The 12,601-nt window shown below is 42.1% G+C and overlaps 1 protein-coding gene across 2 annotated transcripts in view; it reads right to left on the reverse strand.

Moving 5' to 3' along the window:
* Nucleotides 1-12,601, reverse strand: part of LIMK2 (LIM domain kinase 2) — a 38,824-nt gene that overhangs the window by 1,516 nt on the left and 24,707 nt on the right. For both annotated transcript variants that reach the window (XM_063454573.1, XM_063454574.1), the window contains exons 9-15: nucleotides 12,476-12,562; nucleotides 11,912-12,040; nucleotides 11,714-11,770; nucleotides 11,563-11,628; nucleotides 11,225-11,399; nucleotides 9,198-9,253; nucleotides 79-236 (exon numbers count right to left, since the gene is read on the reverse strand). In XM_063454573.1, coding sequence (XP_063310643.1) covers nucleotides 79-236; nucleotides 9,198-9,253; nucleotides 11,225-11,399; nucleotides 11,563-11,628; nucleotides 11,714-11,770; nucleotides 11,912-12,040; nucleotides 12,476-12,562 — 728 coding nt within the window. The remainder of the gene's footprint in view (nucleotides 1-78; nucleotides 237-9,197; nucleotides 9,254-11,224; nucleotides 11,400-11,562; nucleotides 11,629-11,713; nucleotides 11,771-11,911; nucleotides 12,041-12,475; nucleotides 12,563-12,601) is intronic.

Genomic DNA, 12,601 nt, shown 5'->3' on the forward strand with positions numbered 1-12,601 from the left:
ACAAAACGGAGATAAGAAGGCAATATAGAAAGTTGCAAACAGGAGCAATGAAAGGAGGTTAAGATTTATATCAGTTACCTCTTGTCTGGCTCTAATTGACAACAAGATGCAGCAAGGGGGAAAAAGCCAGCCGGACAATCATCAGAAACAAATTTCTGCCAAAAGAGCTGGACATTCAGGCCAAAATCCAATGTACGTGGAAGGCAGTCAGGGTCAGCATAGACTTGCCCAATAATCTGCAGAAAATACAGAATTCCTATGTATCAAAACACTTACTGATTTCTAAGAAAAAATATATATATTATTTTTTTAAAACTAACAAACTTCAGCAAAGATTAAGGGATACACATACATGGATATTTCACTCCCATTTACTATATTCCAATCAGGAACTAATTTTAGGAAAAGCAAACTGGCCACAAAAGTGACTGTCACTTGTGTTTGGACAGAATTCTGGTAATGCAGCTGAACTGGTGAGCAAAAACGTGGGTGGTTTCAGAAATGCAGTAGAGAATGATGGAGATTATAAAGACAATTTATAGTATTTTATGTGGAATGCAACTTTCGAGTATTAGATGGAGCAGAAACACCAAAGGATGTTATAGAAAATGTATATAAATTTCTGCATAGAACACTATACCACATTTTGTGTGAGTCAAAGATTGTCTAACAATGCGATCTTGGCAACATATACCAGTTTCTTAAAAGGACCACGCCAGGTACCAGAACAACTTTATCACAATGAAGTTGGCATGGTGACAGGAGATCCTAGGTGCCGTTTTACCTTAAGTCATTAAACTGTTAACCTCAAACTTTCTATGATGGCGCCCAGTCACTCTGCCCAGCTACTTCCTTCAGAGGTCTGAAGATTCAGTCAGGAATGCCTGGACCTATAACAACTTAATTTCTTTCCCTTGGAAACCCTTAGTGACTGACAATTTTACAAGTTCCCATTCTTGTATGACTAAAGCATTCGTTGCATTTTTGCTCGGTTTGTTCCATGGTAATTTCAGGGTTGGAGAATTCCTATTGCTCAACGCAGGAAGATTTTTATTTTCTTTTTTTTAACCCCTTTAGCCAAGCTAGGGGCTTACACAGGGCCAGGCCAGGGAGTGTGTGGTTTGAACCTACATCGAAAGCACAGTCACAGTCCTGCACTCACAAATAAGCACTGGAATGTGAAGGAGCTGCAAACCACAGGCACCCACACAAGACTGTCTAGGCTGCTCTGCCTTCTGCCTGGAGAGGGTGAGAGAGAGTGAGTGTGGTGATTCATCAGGTTTTTCAGCTCTTTTGTTCCTCCTGAACAAAAGAAAAGCCCTCATACTGTAATTTTAGCCCTTGCTAGACCAACAGGGAATTATCAAAGCCCGCAAGAAAGGTTATTGGAGGAGGGGTGAGGGGGTTGCAAAACACAGGAGTGTTCCTTTAATGAAACATGATGGCCCCTTTATACATGTAGTAATCATTGATTTAGAACTCTAGGATGACTTTGTTGGAAGATTTAAAATATGCATAGCACAGCATGGTGATTGCCATAAATGCACAAGTAAGCCCTCCAGTGGTTCTCAATGGAAAAGTAACTATGATCGCAGCCAGGGAGGAGTGGCGGCTGTGGGATATCTTTGGGATAAGGGAGCAAAATAGCTTTACCTCTTAATGGGATACCCTCTACATCGAAGTATTTAAGTACCTCTAATGTTAGAAATATAAATGTTAGAGTGTTTCTTTTTAAATAACATTTAGCTATTCTATATTAAATTAAGTTTTTGTATGCTTGTGAAACTCTATATCCGTGGTTCACAAACTTCTTAGGTTCAAGGCACCCTTAATATTTTAATATTTTTCCACGGCGCTCCAAGTCAAAAAATGTTTTAGGTTGTATATATGTACAGCACAGCGGCATATACTAGGCCCCTGTTCGGCAGAAATGCTTGCCGTTCAAGCGCAGATCTAGAACCTAATCTTGGGTGGGACGCTGGTAGATTATTTAAGGAATCAATCCAGGCACAATAACCACTACAGCCAATTTTAAGAACAGTTTGACAACTTACCTGGGATCTGCCGGGATAGGGGATGTAGAAGGGAATAGGGTCAGTAGTGTGTGTGAGGGGTGCAGCTCGTGAGTAAGGGGTACAGTGCGTGTTTGTATGGGGAGGGCAATTATGTGTATTGAGGGGCAGTGTGTGTGTATGGGGGAAGATACTGTGGGGTTTGTGGGGTGGGAGGGCAAATTCATGAATATATAATTCTTTTATTAAATTAAATATATTTATTTTAATATCAGCCCTCCCTGCTTACCTTTGTCTGGGAGGGGAGACATTTCCTGCAGTCCCTGGGGGTCCGGTGGAGAAGCCCTGGTGGTCCAAGTAGTGAGAGTGAACTCTAGCAGCCTCAGGAGCTGCTAGAGTTCACTCTCATCAGATTTGGAGCGTTGCCATGGTAATCATGGCAACGCTCCAAGCTCGAGAGCTACAGGTTAGAGCTACCCTAGGTCCTCCCTCCCTGCCGGTGGTCAGCATTACACTGCTTGCAAGCCGGAGACGGAGATCTCTGATCTCCCCTCCGGTCCTGCAGGGAAGAGTGAGGCACAGTTCCTGGTGCTATGATCATAGCACCGGGAAAATATCTTGTGGCTCCCCAGGGCCATGTGGCACACAGTTTGGGAACCACTGCTTATATCCTTTGTAAGATATATGAAATGGCTGGCAATCTAGTGTTTTCCATCACATCTCTAGAACATTTTGCCAAGAAAATGCACCTTCGTTAGTGAAGCCAATAATTCTTGCACCGGCCTGGCCAATCAACAGCCTGCCCCACTACCACATATTACACAGCCAACACACATACATACATATTACACATAGCCAACAAACCCCCTATACATTAAACACAGCCAACGCCGGCCACACACATAATAAACACAGCCAACACGCACACACCAGACACACTAGAAGTAAGGACACAAATAGAAATGCTCTAGGTAGGGGCCCCAGTATTTCTAATTAAAATGATTTTGTGGATCAGGACAAGTGAATTTGGGTTTTAGACCAGTGGACAAGTAGATTTCTTTTTTTACATTTCCACACCCATGCAATTTTTTGTTTCTTATGCCTCCATACATATATTTTGTTTATGTAAAGGGCAGATATAGAGATATAGATACATGGATATATAGATAGCCAATACATTGCTAAAACACAAATGCACACACCAGTCAAGCCATAAGACTTGCTTTTCCCACAGAAATCTCACTTTAACAGGGCTCTCACTACTGCAAGGAATTCTGGGTAGGCATGTGCAATGAGCTCAACAAAGAACCACATTTTTGCCACATTCCACTTTATACATGGATTCCTTGGAGTATGAGTCTGCTGTACATATACATATATGGGTCTATGTATGTGTAGGCACATTTGTATATGTGTAGGTACATGTATTGGTGCTTGTGTAGGTGTGCATGTACATATATTTGGCCATTTGATTGTATTTGTATGTACTTGTGTATACTTGTACATATACATTACTTGTGAGTCTTATAGTTCGTTACATTTACACTCTATTAGCGATTTTCCGCTCATCACCTCTATCAGTTCATTAATAGTTGTCACTGTTCGGTACATTTCCATTTTCACATTAGTCTACTGCCCGTTAAATTCACCTATCTATTCGTAAGGATTTTCTTGTTCACAAGATTAGATAGTCTATTATAAATTCTGTCCATTACTATATCCTCGTTTATTATTCTAATTTTCCCTTAAACATTCTCCATCACAAATAAGTAAGTTAACTACATTATTCTAATTTTTGTTACACCTATCATTTCAGCTCAGTATCTTGACAGTATTGTATCACTGGGTGGTCACATACAGTGAGGGGAAAAAGTCTTTGAAATACCCTCTCTTTCTCATTAGCGATATCTTTGCCAGAAGCTCAAGAAGCAAGGTGAAAAGTCAGTGTAGGACCCACCTGAGAGGTTTGCCTTGATGTGGCAGGCGGGCATTCCCTCCAATAGCCATTGGAGTAACTAAATAACCTCTATTAGTTTAACCCCTTAAGGACACATGACATGTGTGACATGTCATGATTCCCTTTTATTCCAGAAGTTTGGTCCTTAAGGGGTTAAATATACATAGGGATTTGGGCAAGAGCACAGGTAACTTTTTTTCTTTGGAGGAGGAATGCTGCCTATGACCCCAAGAACACCATCCCCACCATCAAACATGGAGGTGGAAACATTATGCTTTGGGGTGTTTTTCTGCTAAGGGGACAGGACAACTGCACCGCATCAAAGGGACGATGGACAGAGTCATGTATCGTCAAATCTTGGGTGAGAACCTCTTTCGCTCAGCCAGAGCATTGAAAATGGGTCGTGGATGGGTATTCCAGCATGACAATGACCCAAAACACAGCCAAGGGAACAAAGGAGTGGCTCAAGAAGAAGCACATTAAGGTCCTGGAGTGGCCTAGCCAATCTCCAGACATTAATCCCATAGCATTATTAGAGACCGTTATTTCACAGAGGTGTTATTTCCAGGTCTTCTTCCTCTGTTTTTTTTTTTTTAGTGTACTTAGGTACGTATGTTTACAGTTACGCACTTTCTTAAAAGACAAACCCCTGCTTGGGAGAGAGAACTGACTGCAAGGGTTAGGAGCTGGCCCTTATTTAATAACTTAGTTTCATGATCCTGCGAGGCCAACTCCCCACCTCTCATTCTCCGTATTACCCAAACGTCCCAACGCACTAATAAGATGCCTCACACCCCCAGGGGTTTTTCAGGGCATCACAAGCCACGGCCATAAGCATCGGTCTCTTTACCATCACCGAGTGGCCACTATTCCTCACGGGCCAAACCATAGGTAGAGCCTCTCATCGCCACTTGGCAACTACCCCTGTCATGGGGTAGTTAAGTTCTTTGTCCAACGGCACTAGTTAGCAAGCCAGTTCTACATACTGGATACTATCTTTGGCATTCAAATAAATAGTATGTCTCATTTACTATTTTCTTTTAAGGATGTCAGAAGAATCAATCCAAGGAGACGATCTGTTTCTCCAGGGCACTCCTACCAGGCCTAGCACGCCTGTTATGCCAAGCTCCTCTGTAGAATCTCTCATTACCACTAGCCCTGGGTCCCGGATATCCTGGACCATACCTAAAATGGCACCTGAGCTACATCGTAGAAACATCCATTTCCCGGCGAAAGCTAGGAAAGCGGAACTCTACAAGTTGCTAGCGGTCCAGTCCAGCGATCCCAGTATGGGACACACGCAAGACACGTTGTCATCAATTTTATCTACACTTCAGTCTCTTAACAAACGAATGATCAAGATAGATCTACTATCAGCGCATCTGGTGTTCCAGCCCCACACCAGCACCAACAAACACACAGGGTAGTGCCATTAATATTACTCCCCCTCCCACCACTTCACATGCCATTGCCCCTGCACATTTGGTTCCTGCTTCTATTAAGAAAAACAAACAAACATTCTTGATGGCAAGGATGTCAACCTAGTATCTCTCCTTATTGCTTCGCAGGACATACTAGAGAATAGAGCATTAAATTACGGAGATATTTCTGTGATCCTCAAAACCAGAGATCCACGTTTAAATAAAAAAAACTCTCCATCCCCGAATTCGTTCTTGGCTTTGGATTATACAGAGATAATTTGCTCTGTGTACCCCCAGAGGCAGGAGGAATTCGACCTCTATTTACACAAGCTGGTGGATCTAGGACACAAGTATGGGGGTTTTGCTTTCTACGACTATCACAAGTCGGTATCACCCAAGGCGGACAGCAGCTCTGGCCCAGTTCAACACACGTATCGATTGGAATCAATTGGACACAGAGCTGTTCTGCAGGCATTTTGCTGGCTTGAGACCCCTATCTTGTGTGGTTTGCTCTACCACACACTCCTCCAACTTGTGTCCCTGCGAAGCAGACCCCTCCACGTCTCACCCTACTACAAGTCCCTCCGTCAGTCAAGATAGAGGCCCAAGACCAACTCAGGACTAGGAATAACATGCTTAGTTTTTTCTTCATTACCTGTTACCTACAACATAGACGTATATATAAACTGAAAAATGCTTAATAAAGGGCGGTCCTCCTCTTTGACTATAATAAGGTTGGCACTAAAATTGACATGGCTTGCCGCCAAATTACTATTTTTCTTGGTATGTGACCATATTCCGGGAACACAGCAGCTGACGCTTTATCCTGGTCTAATTTTCAGGAATTTTACAAGGTACATCCCTCCACCAATGAACATCCAGAATCCCAGCATTCCCAGAGCTAATTATGGGCTAACAGAATTGATGAACCACGCACGAACACTTCATTTAACGCTCTGTCAGCAAACACTAAGACGGCATACGATAGGGCATTGACAGTTTTCGCAAATTTGGTGGGGCATTTCACTTACAGGATAATTATTCTATCGAATGCATGGTGGCTTTTGCCTCCGTCACTTACACCTTAAATTAGCACATAACACCATCAAACTATATCTTACAGGCATACAACACCACATTTCCCAATCATCCCCCTTTCCTTTCTTCATACCCCATCAAAACTATCCTAAAAAGTATCAACAAAACTGACCGCCCTCCTCCAAACAGTAGACTACCTATAGACGGACCCATATTCAGGAACTTATCAGACCTTCTGGATACTAACCCTATCAATAACCAGGCAGGTTATCAAAGCAGCTATTTATATCGCCTTTTACGGCTTCCTTAGACCTAGGGAATTCACGGTGGTGTAAGTCTAAAACTATCCAACCTGGTCAAACACAATGAACATTACATTCTCTCATTACAATCTTCTAAAATTAACCATCCTACTACAATCCCTCTCTTTCTGACAGACACCCTCTGGTGCCCCGTTAAAATACTTGATTCATTTCCATCCACACGCATCAGCTACCTCTCCCTTACTGCTTCTTCACTGACACCCACTTACCACTTCCAAGTTCATTTTTTATGTTAGAACTTGTTGCTAAAATTGGGACATAACCCCTTTTCCTATTTGGGGCACTCCTCCAGTACGGACACCAGTCCATATTATTAAAAGACTGGGCAGATGGAAATCCTCTGTGTGCAACACTTATATTCAGCAACCCATGAATGAATTCAGGAAAGCATTTAAATGTTTAGCTTTATGAGCATGCAATAAAGTGTGTTTTCTTCGATTTCTTTTGCCCTCTTTATTACAGGCCTACTCGTACATTAGTTTCGGCACAACACTACCAACTTTCTCCCTTAGCAAAGAAAAGAAACAAATAAGGTCCTTTAATTGTGTCCACCAATTTAAAGGGCCTAACCCTGCAGTGGAAATCAAAATGTAAATGTTCCCTAAAGGAAACAAAGTATTGGAGTAATGCCTATGGATGAAGCAATGTTGAAAATAAATTAGATAAAACAATAAAGTCCCAACCTTAATAGCAAAAAGTAGGGTGTATGTGAAAAGGATTCTATATAAGACAATACCATAGCAAAACCAATGCTTTATTGTAAGGAATTCCTTTATAATTGCTTGGACATATATTGCATGGTTAAGGTTGTGACCATTTAAAATTTTAACTTTCTCCCTTTCCTGTATTACATATATTATTTAAGTTCTGATAACAAATAATAATAAAAAAAATATATATTCCCCTGGTTTGTAATTTCTAGGCTTACATTAGAGACATGCCTTACTTTTGGCATGCCTCTACTTCCTTCCCAGATAAGCTATTTGGTGGTGATACGATCTGTGGCATCAGACTGACCAGTATCACATTTGACACCATTTATAAAATGAAGTGCTAACCCCTAAGCCTAGCAATGCAGTTTGGTAGATTGATCCCCGGGTTGTCTGATTATCCTGGGAGCAAATCACAGTAATGTCTTGTCTGATAATTAAAGCAGTTAATCCCTTTAATTGACTATCTTGGGGGCCAATCATGGGCTACTGTTGGATTGCCTCATTGTGAGGTAGCCCAGAAAAAGCCAGCTGACAGCTGATCCCAGCATGCACTGCAGCAGCTTTGGATCACCTTTGAATCATACCATAAGGCCACTCTGCCTGTCTTTTGGGATCTCCATACAGCCATTTCAATGATGCATCAGTAGTGAGGCTTCCAGAAAAAGCCATATCACAGTGCTCACGGCAATATTAGAGGAATTTAATTGCCATGCAGTGTCTCACATGTCATCAGTTGCCAACACATTTTCCTTATGAGGTGTTTCTAAAGAGTTAATATCTATATATAGGCACAACCTCTCTCTGTTTCTAGTGTACCACAAAAACACAGGAGTAAACTGTGTAATTGGAAGTGCCCCTGGTCCTAGGAGTTCTAAGGATTTCACTCACACATTCCAACAAAAATGTCTTCTTCAAAGATCACTTCAGACAAACCAACAGTATATGTTCTTGTTCCTGCATTGTTCTGTCTCAGTATTACTATGGATTCAGTTCTTATTTAATTGGTATTTCTGAATATTTTCTCTTTCTATATGGGAAGCCTGGTACTGATGGGGTTATCAATATCTACATTCAGGGAAAGTCTATCCTATTGATGCAACCATTCATATTTTACTAAATATTTTTGTCTTTTTTTAATCATTCATAAATATATATTTTGTTCAGTAACTGTTTATATAGATTGATTTCCTGCATTTTATATTCAGTATTCATGTTCCATAAATCCTTGGCGATAGCTAGCAAAGGATTCTGTTTCTTGACTTTTATTTGTGATAGAGATATAGATAGATAGATATCCATCCAATACAAAAAATTAGCACATTCACTGAATTCCACAAATCAAATTAGTGTCTTAAATTTCCACACAAAAAAAAAAAATCCAAAAAAAATCAAAAAAAAAAATCAAAAAAAAAAATCAATGTTTCCACCTTATGGAAGGTCGAAACAATCTTTTTTTGGTGGAAATTTAATACACAAATTAGGTTTGTGGAATCCAGTGAGTGCGCTAATTTTTTATATAGTATATATTTTCAGCGCTGTGCTGCATCTTGGTATATACATCCATATTTGTTTGATGTAGGATGAGTGCCAGACATACCAAACACACATATATATATATATTCATGATATTGCTGATTTTTTAACCCCTGTATCAAGGTACGAGATTCTTGGTTTGTTTTTAACCTACTTCAAATAAGAAAACATGATCAGCTGTTTTGATGGTATTCTCCTACCTCGCACAGAACAATTCCAAATGAAAACACGTCCACCTTCTCATCATAAAGTTTACCTGTAGAGAGGATAAGATTATTAAGGATAGAATATATATACCGTATATACTCGAGTATAAGCCGAGTTTTTCAGCCCATTTTTTGGGCTGAAAAACCCCAACTCGGCTTATACTCGAGTCAGTCTGTATTATGGCAATTTGCATTGCCATAATACAGACCGGGGGAGAGGGGGGCTGGCAGAGCTGTAACTTACCTTTCCTGCAGCTCCTGTCAGCTCTCTCCTCCTCTGCGCCGTCCGTTCAGCACCTCGGTCAGCTCCCAGTGTAAATCTCGCGAGAGCCGCAGCTCTCGCGAGACTTACAGTGTAAGCTGACAGAAGAGCTGACCGGACGGCGCAGAGGAGGAGAGAGCTGACAGGAGCTGCAGGAAAGGTAAGTTACAGCTCTGCCAGCCCCCCTCTCCCCCCCACTGAACTGCCACTGGACCACCAGGGAAGGAGAGCCCCCCTCCCTGCCATATATCAAGCAGGGAGGGGGGACGAAAAAAAATAAAATAAAATAAAATAAATAATAAAAAAATAATAAATAATAAAAAAAAAATTAATAACAAAAAAAAAGGGGTATAAGGACCACTATGGGAGGGGAGGGGGGGGGGTATAAGGACCACTATGGGAGGGATGGGGTGGGTTAAGGACCACTATGGGAGGGAGGGGGGTATGAGGACCACTTTGGGAGGGAGGGGGGTATAAGGACCACTATGGGAGGGAGGGGGGGGGATAAGGACCACTATGGGAGGGAGGGGGGTATAAGGACCACTATGGGAGGGAGGGGGGGATAAGGACCACTATGGGAGGGAGGGGGGTATAAGGACCACTATGGGAGGGAGGGGGGGGGATGAGGACCACTATTGGAGGGAGGGGGGTATAAGGACCACTATGGGAGGGAGGGGGGGATAAGGACCACTATGGGAGGGAGGGGGGGGGGATAAGGACCACTATTGGAGGGAGGGGGGTATAAGGACCACTATGGGAGGGAGGGGGGATAAGGACCACTATGGGAGGGAGGGGGGGATAAGGACCACTATTGGAGGGAGGGGGGTATAAGGACCACTATGGGAGGGAGGGGGGGATAAGGACCACTATGGGAGGGAGGGGGGGGGATAAGGACCACTATTGGAGGGAGGGGGGTATAAGGACCACTATGGGAGGGAGGGGGGTATAAGGACCACTATGGGAGGGGGTGGGATAAGGACCACTATGGGAGGGATGGGGGGTATAAGGACCACTATGGGAGGGATGGGGGGGATAAGGAACACTATGGGAGGGAGAAGGGGGATAAGGACCACTATGAGAGGGAGGGGGTGGGATAAGGACCACTATGGGAGGGGAGGGGGAAGTAAGGACCACTAGGGGAGGGAAGGGTAAGGACCACTAGGGGAGGGGTGAGTCAGGACCACTGGGGGGGGGGGTGAAGGAACACAGGGGTGGGGAGGTAAGGACCACTGAGGGAGGAGGAGGGGAAGTCAGGACATATGGGGGGGGGGGGAGGGGGCGGCAAAATTTTTTTTGCCTACGGCGGCAAATATCCTTGCACCGGCCCTGCACACACTGCATTCACACACTGCATTCATACACACACACTGCACTCATACACACACGCTGCACTCATACACACACGCTGCACTCATACACACACGCTGCACTCATACACACACGCTGCACTCATACACACACGCTGCACACACTGCATTCATTATACACACACTGTAAATAAATATTCAATTAATATATTTTTTTTAGGATCTAATTTTATTTAGAAATTTACCAGTAGCTGCTGCATTTCCCACCCTAGTCTTATACTCGAGTCAATAAGTTTTCCCAGTTTTTTGGGATAAAATTAGGGGCCTCGGCTTATATTCGGGTCGGCTTATACTCGAGTATATACGGTAGATATAATAAGGTTCTATCAAGATCTAATCTACATCTATAAATAAATTCACCACAAGGTAATATGCAGGGTCTGTCTTCTCACCATTTAACATCTCAGGTGCCATCCAGTATGGATTCCCCACCACTGTATAACGCTTCTTTCGGTCATTCTTGCGCAATGTGCGTTTTTTTGTAGGTGGTCGCTCGGGTGGCTGTCGTGGCTTATCTTCCAAAATTAACCTGGATAACCCAAAATCTGCCACTACCACTGTTCCATCCTACAAAAAGGTGGTTGTCAGTCAGGACAAAGTGACACCGACAACATAGATGGGGAGGGACAACCCCAGTTGATGACTGGACAAAGAATAAAAGAAAAACTGGAAAGATAAAGTTGGGTTATGATGGCAATAGTAAAGTGGAACACAGGAGATGGAACATTACCAGTTTTATCAGACAATTAGGGGAGTTTAGGTCTCTGTGGATAATACTCATGGAGTGAAGATAGGCCTGAAAAGAATAGAAACGAGTTAGCTTAAAATATAACCCCTCTGTTCCTGCTTCCATTATATCATGTGTAACAGCAAAGACTTACCATTCCACTTGAAATGTCTTTAGCAAATGAAACTTTCTGCTGCCATGGGCAGTGATCCTATGAGAAAAAGGTGGGTGAAAAAAAAAAAAAAAGTTTATATTAATTCTACAGATTCTATAACATTACTATTGTTTATAGGTTTTTACAACTATGTAGCTACACAGCTAGAAATGTTGTACCACACAAACTCAGTCTCACCGTTCTCAGATAATCCTTCAAGGTTCCACACTCAATGTACTCAGTCAACAGGTTCAACCTACGGTCCTTGTACAGAACCCCAATGAAACGCAATACATTTGGATGATCCAGAGAACGCATGACCTTTACCTGAGAGAGAGACAAATATAAAAGTGAGTCCAGAAAATTGTCCAATATGTCATGAACAAAATCTATTAACTGGCACAATAAACTTCATAATAATTTGTGAATAAATTTTTTTTAAAAAAATGTTAAAGAAAATTCCCTTTTATTATGATTTGCACCGTGAGTGAGGCTGTAAAGATGGAACAAATTCCTAGGATACCATGCTCACTGTGCATGGACTAAGGGCAAAACAATATCGGAAAGATGTCAAACACACGTACAAGATTACAGAAAGAAGCTCAAGGCATCGAGGTAAGACATTGTCATAAAAACATGGAGGTGTCAAAAACAGAACTGCTCTGTAGGACATGTCACCTCAGTAAATGATTTAATAATATTTAACTGGATAAAGGAAATCAGATCAGTCACGCATTGATTTTTTTAAAAATGTATACATACCTCAGTCAGAAAGGTTTTCTGTGTTTGCTCATCAAATTGTATTAGTTCCTTCATCACCATTATTCTGCCTGTGGCTTTATGGGTAACCTGAATGCATAAAGTTATGTTAGTTACATTATACATTCC

This window comes from Pelobates fuscus, chromosome 5 (assembly GCF_036172605.1).
Source record: "Pelobates fuscus isolate aPelFus1 chromosome 5, aPelFus1.pri, whole genome shotgun sequence".
In the NCBI taxonomy this organism is placed as follows: domain Eukaryota; kingdom Metazoa; phylum Chordata; class Amphibia; order Anura; family Pelobatidae; genus Pelobates; species Pelobates fuscus.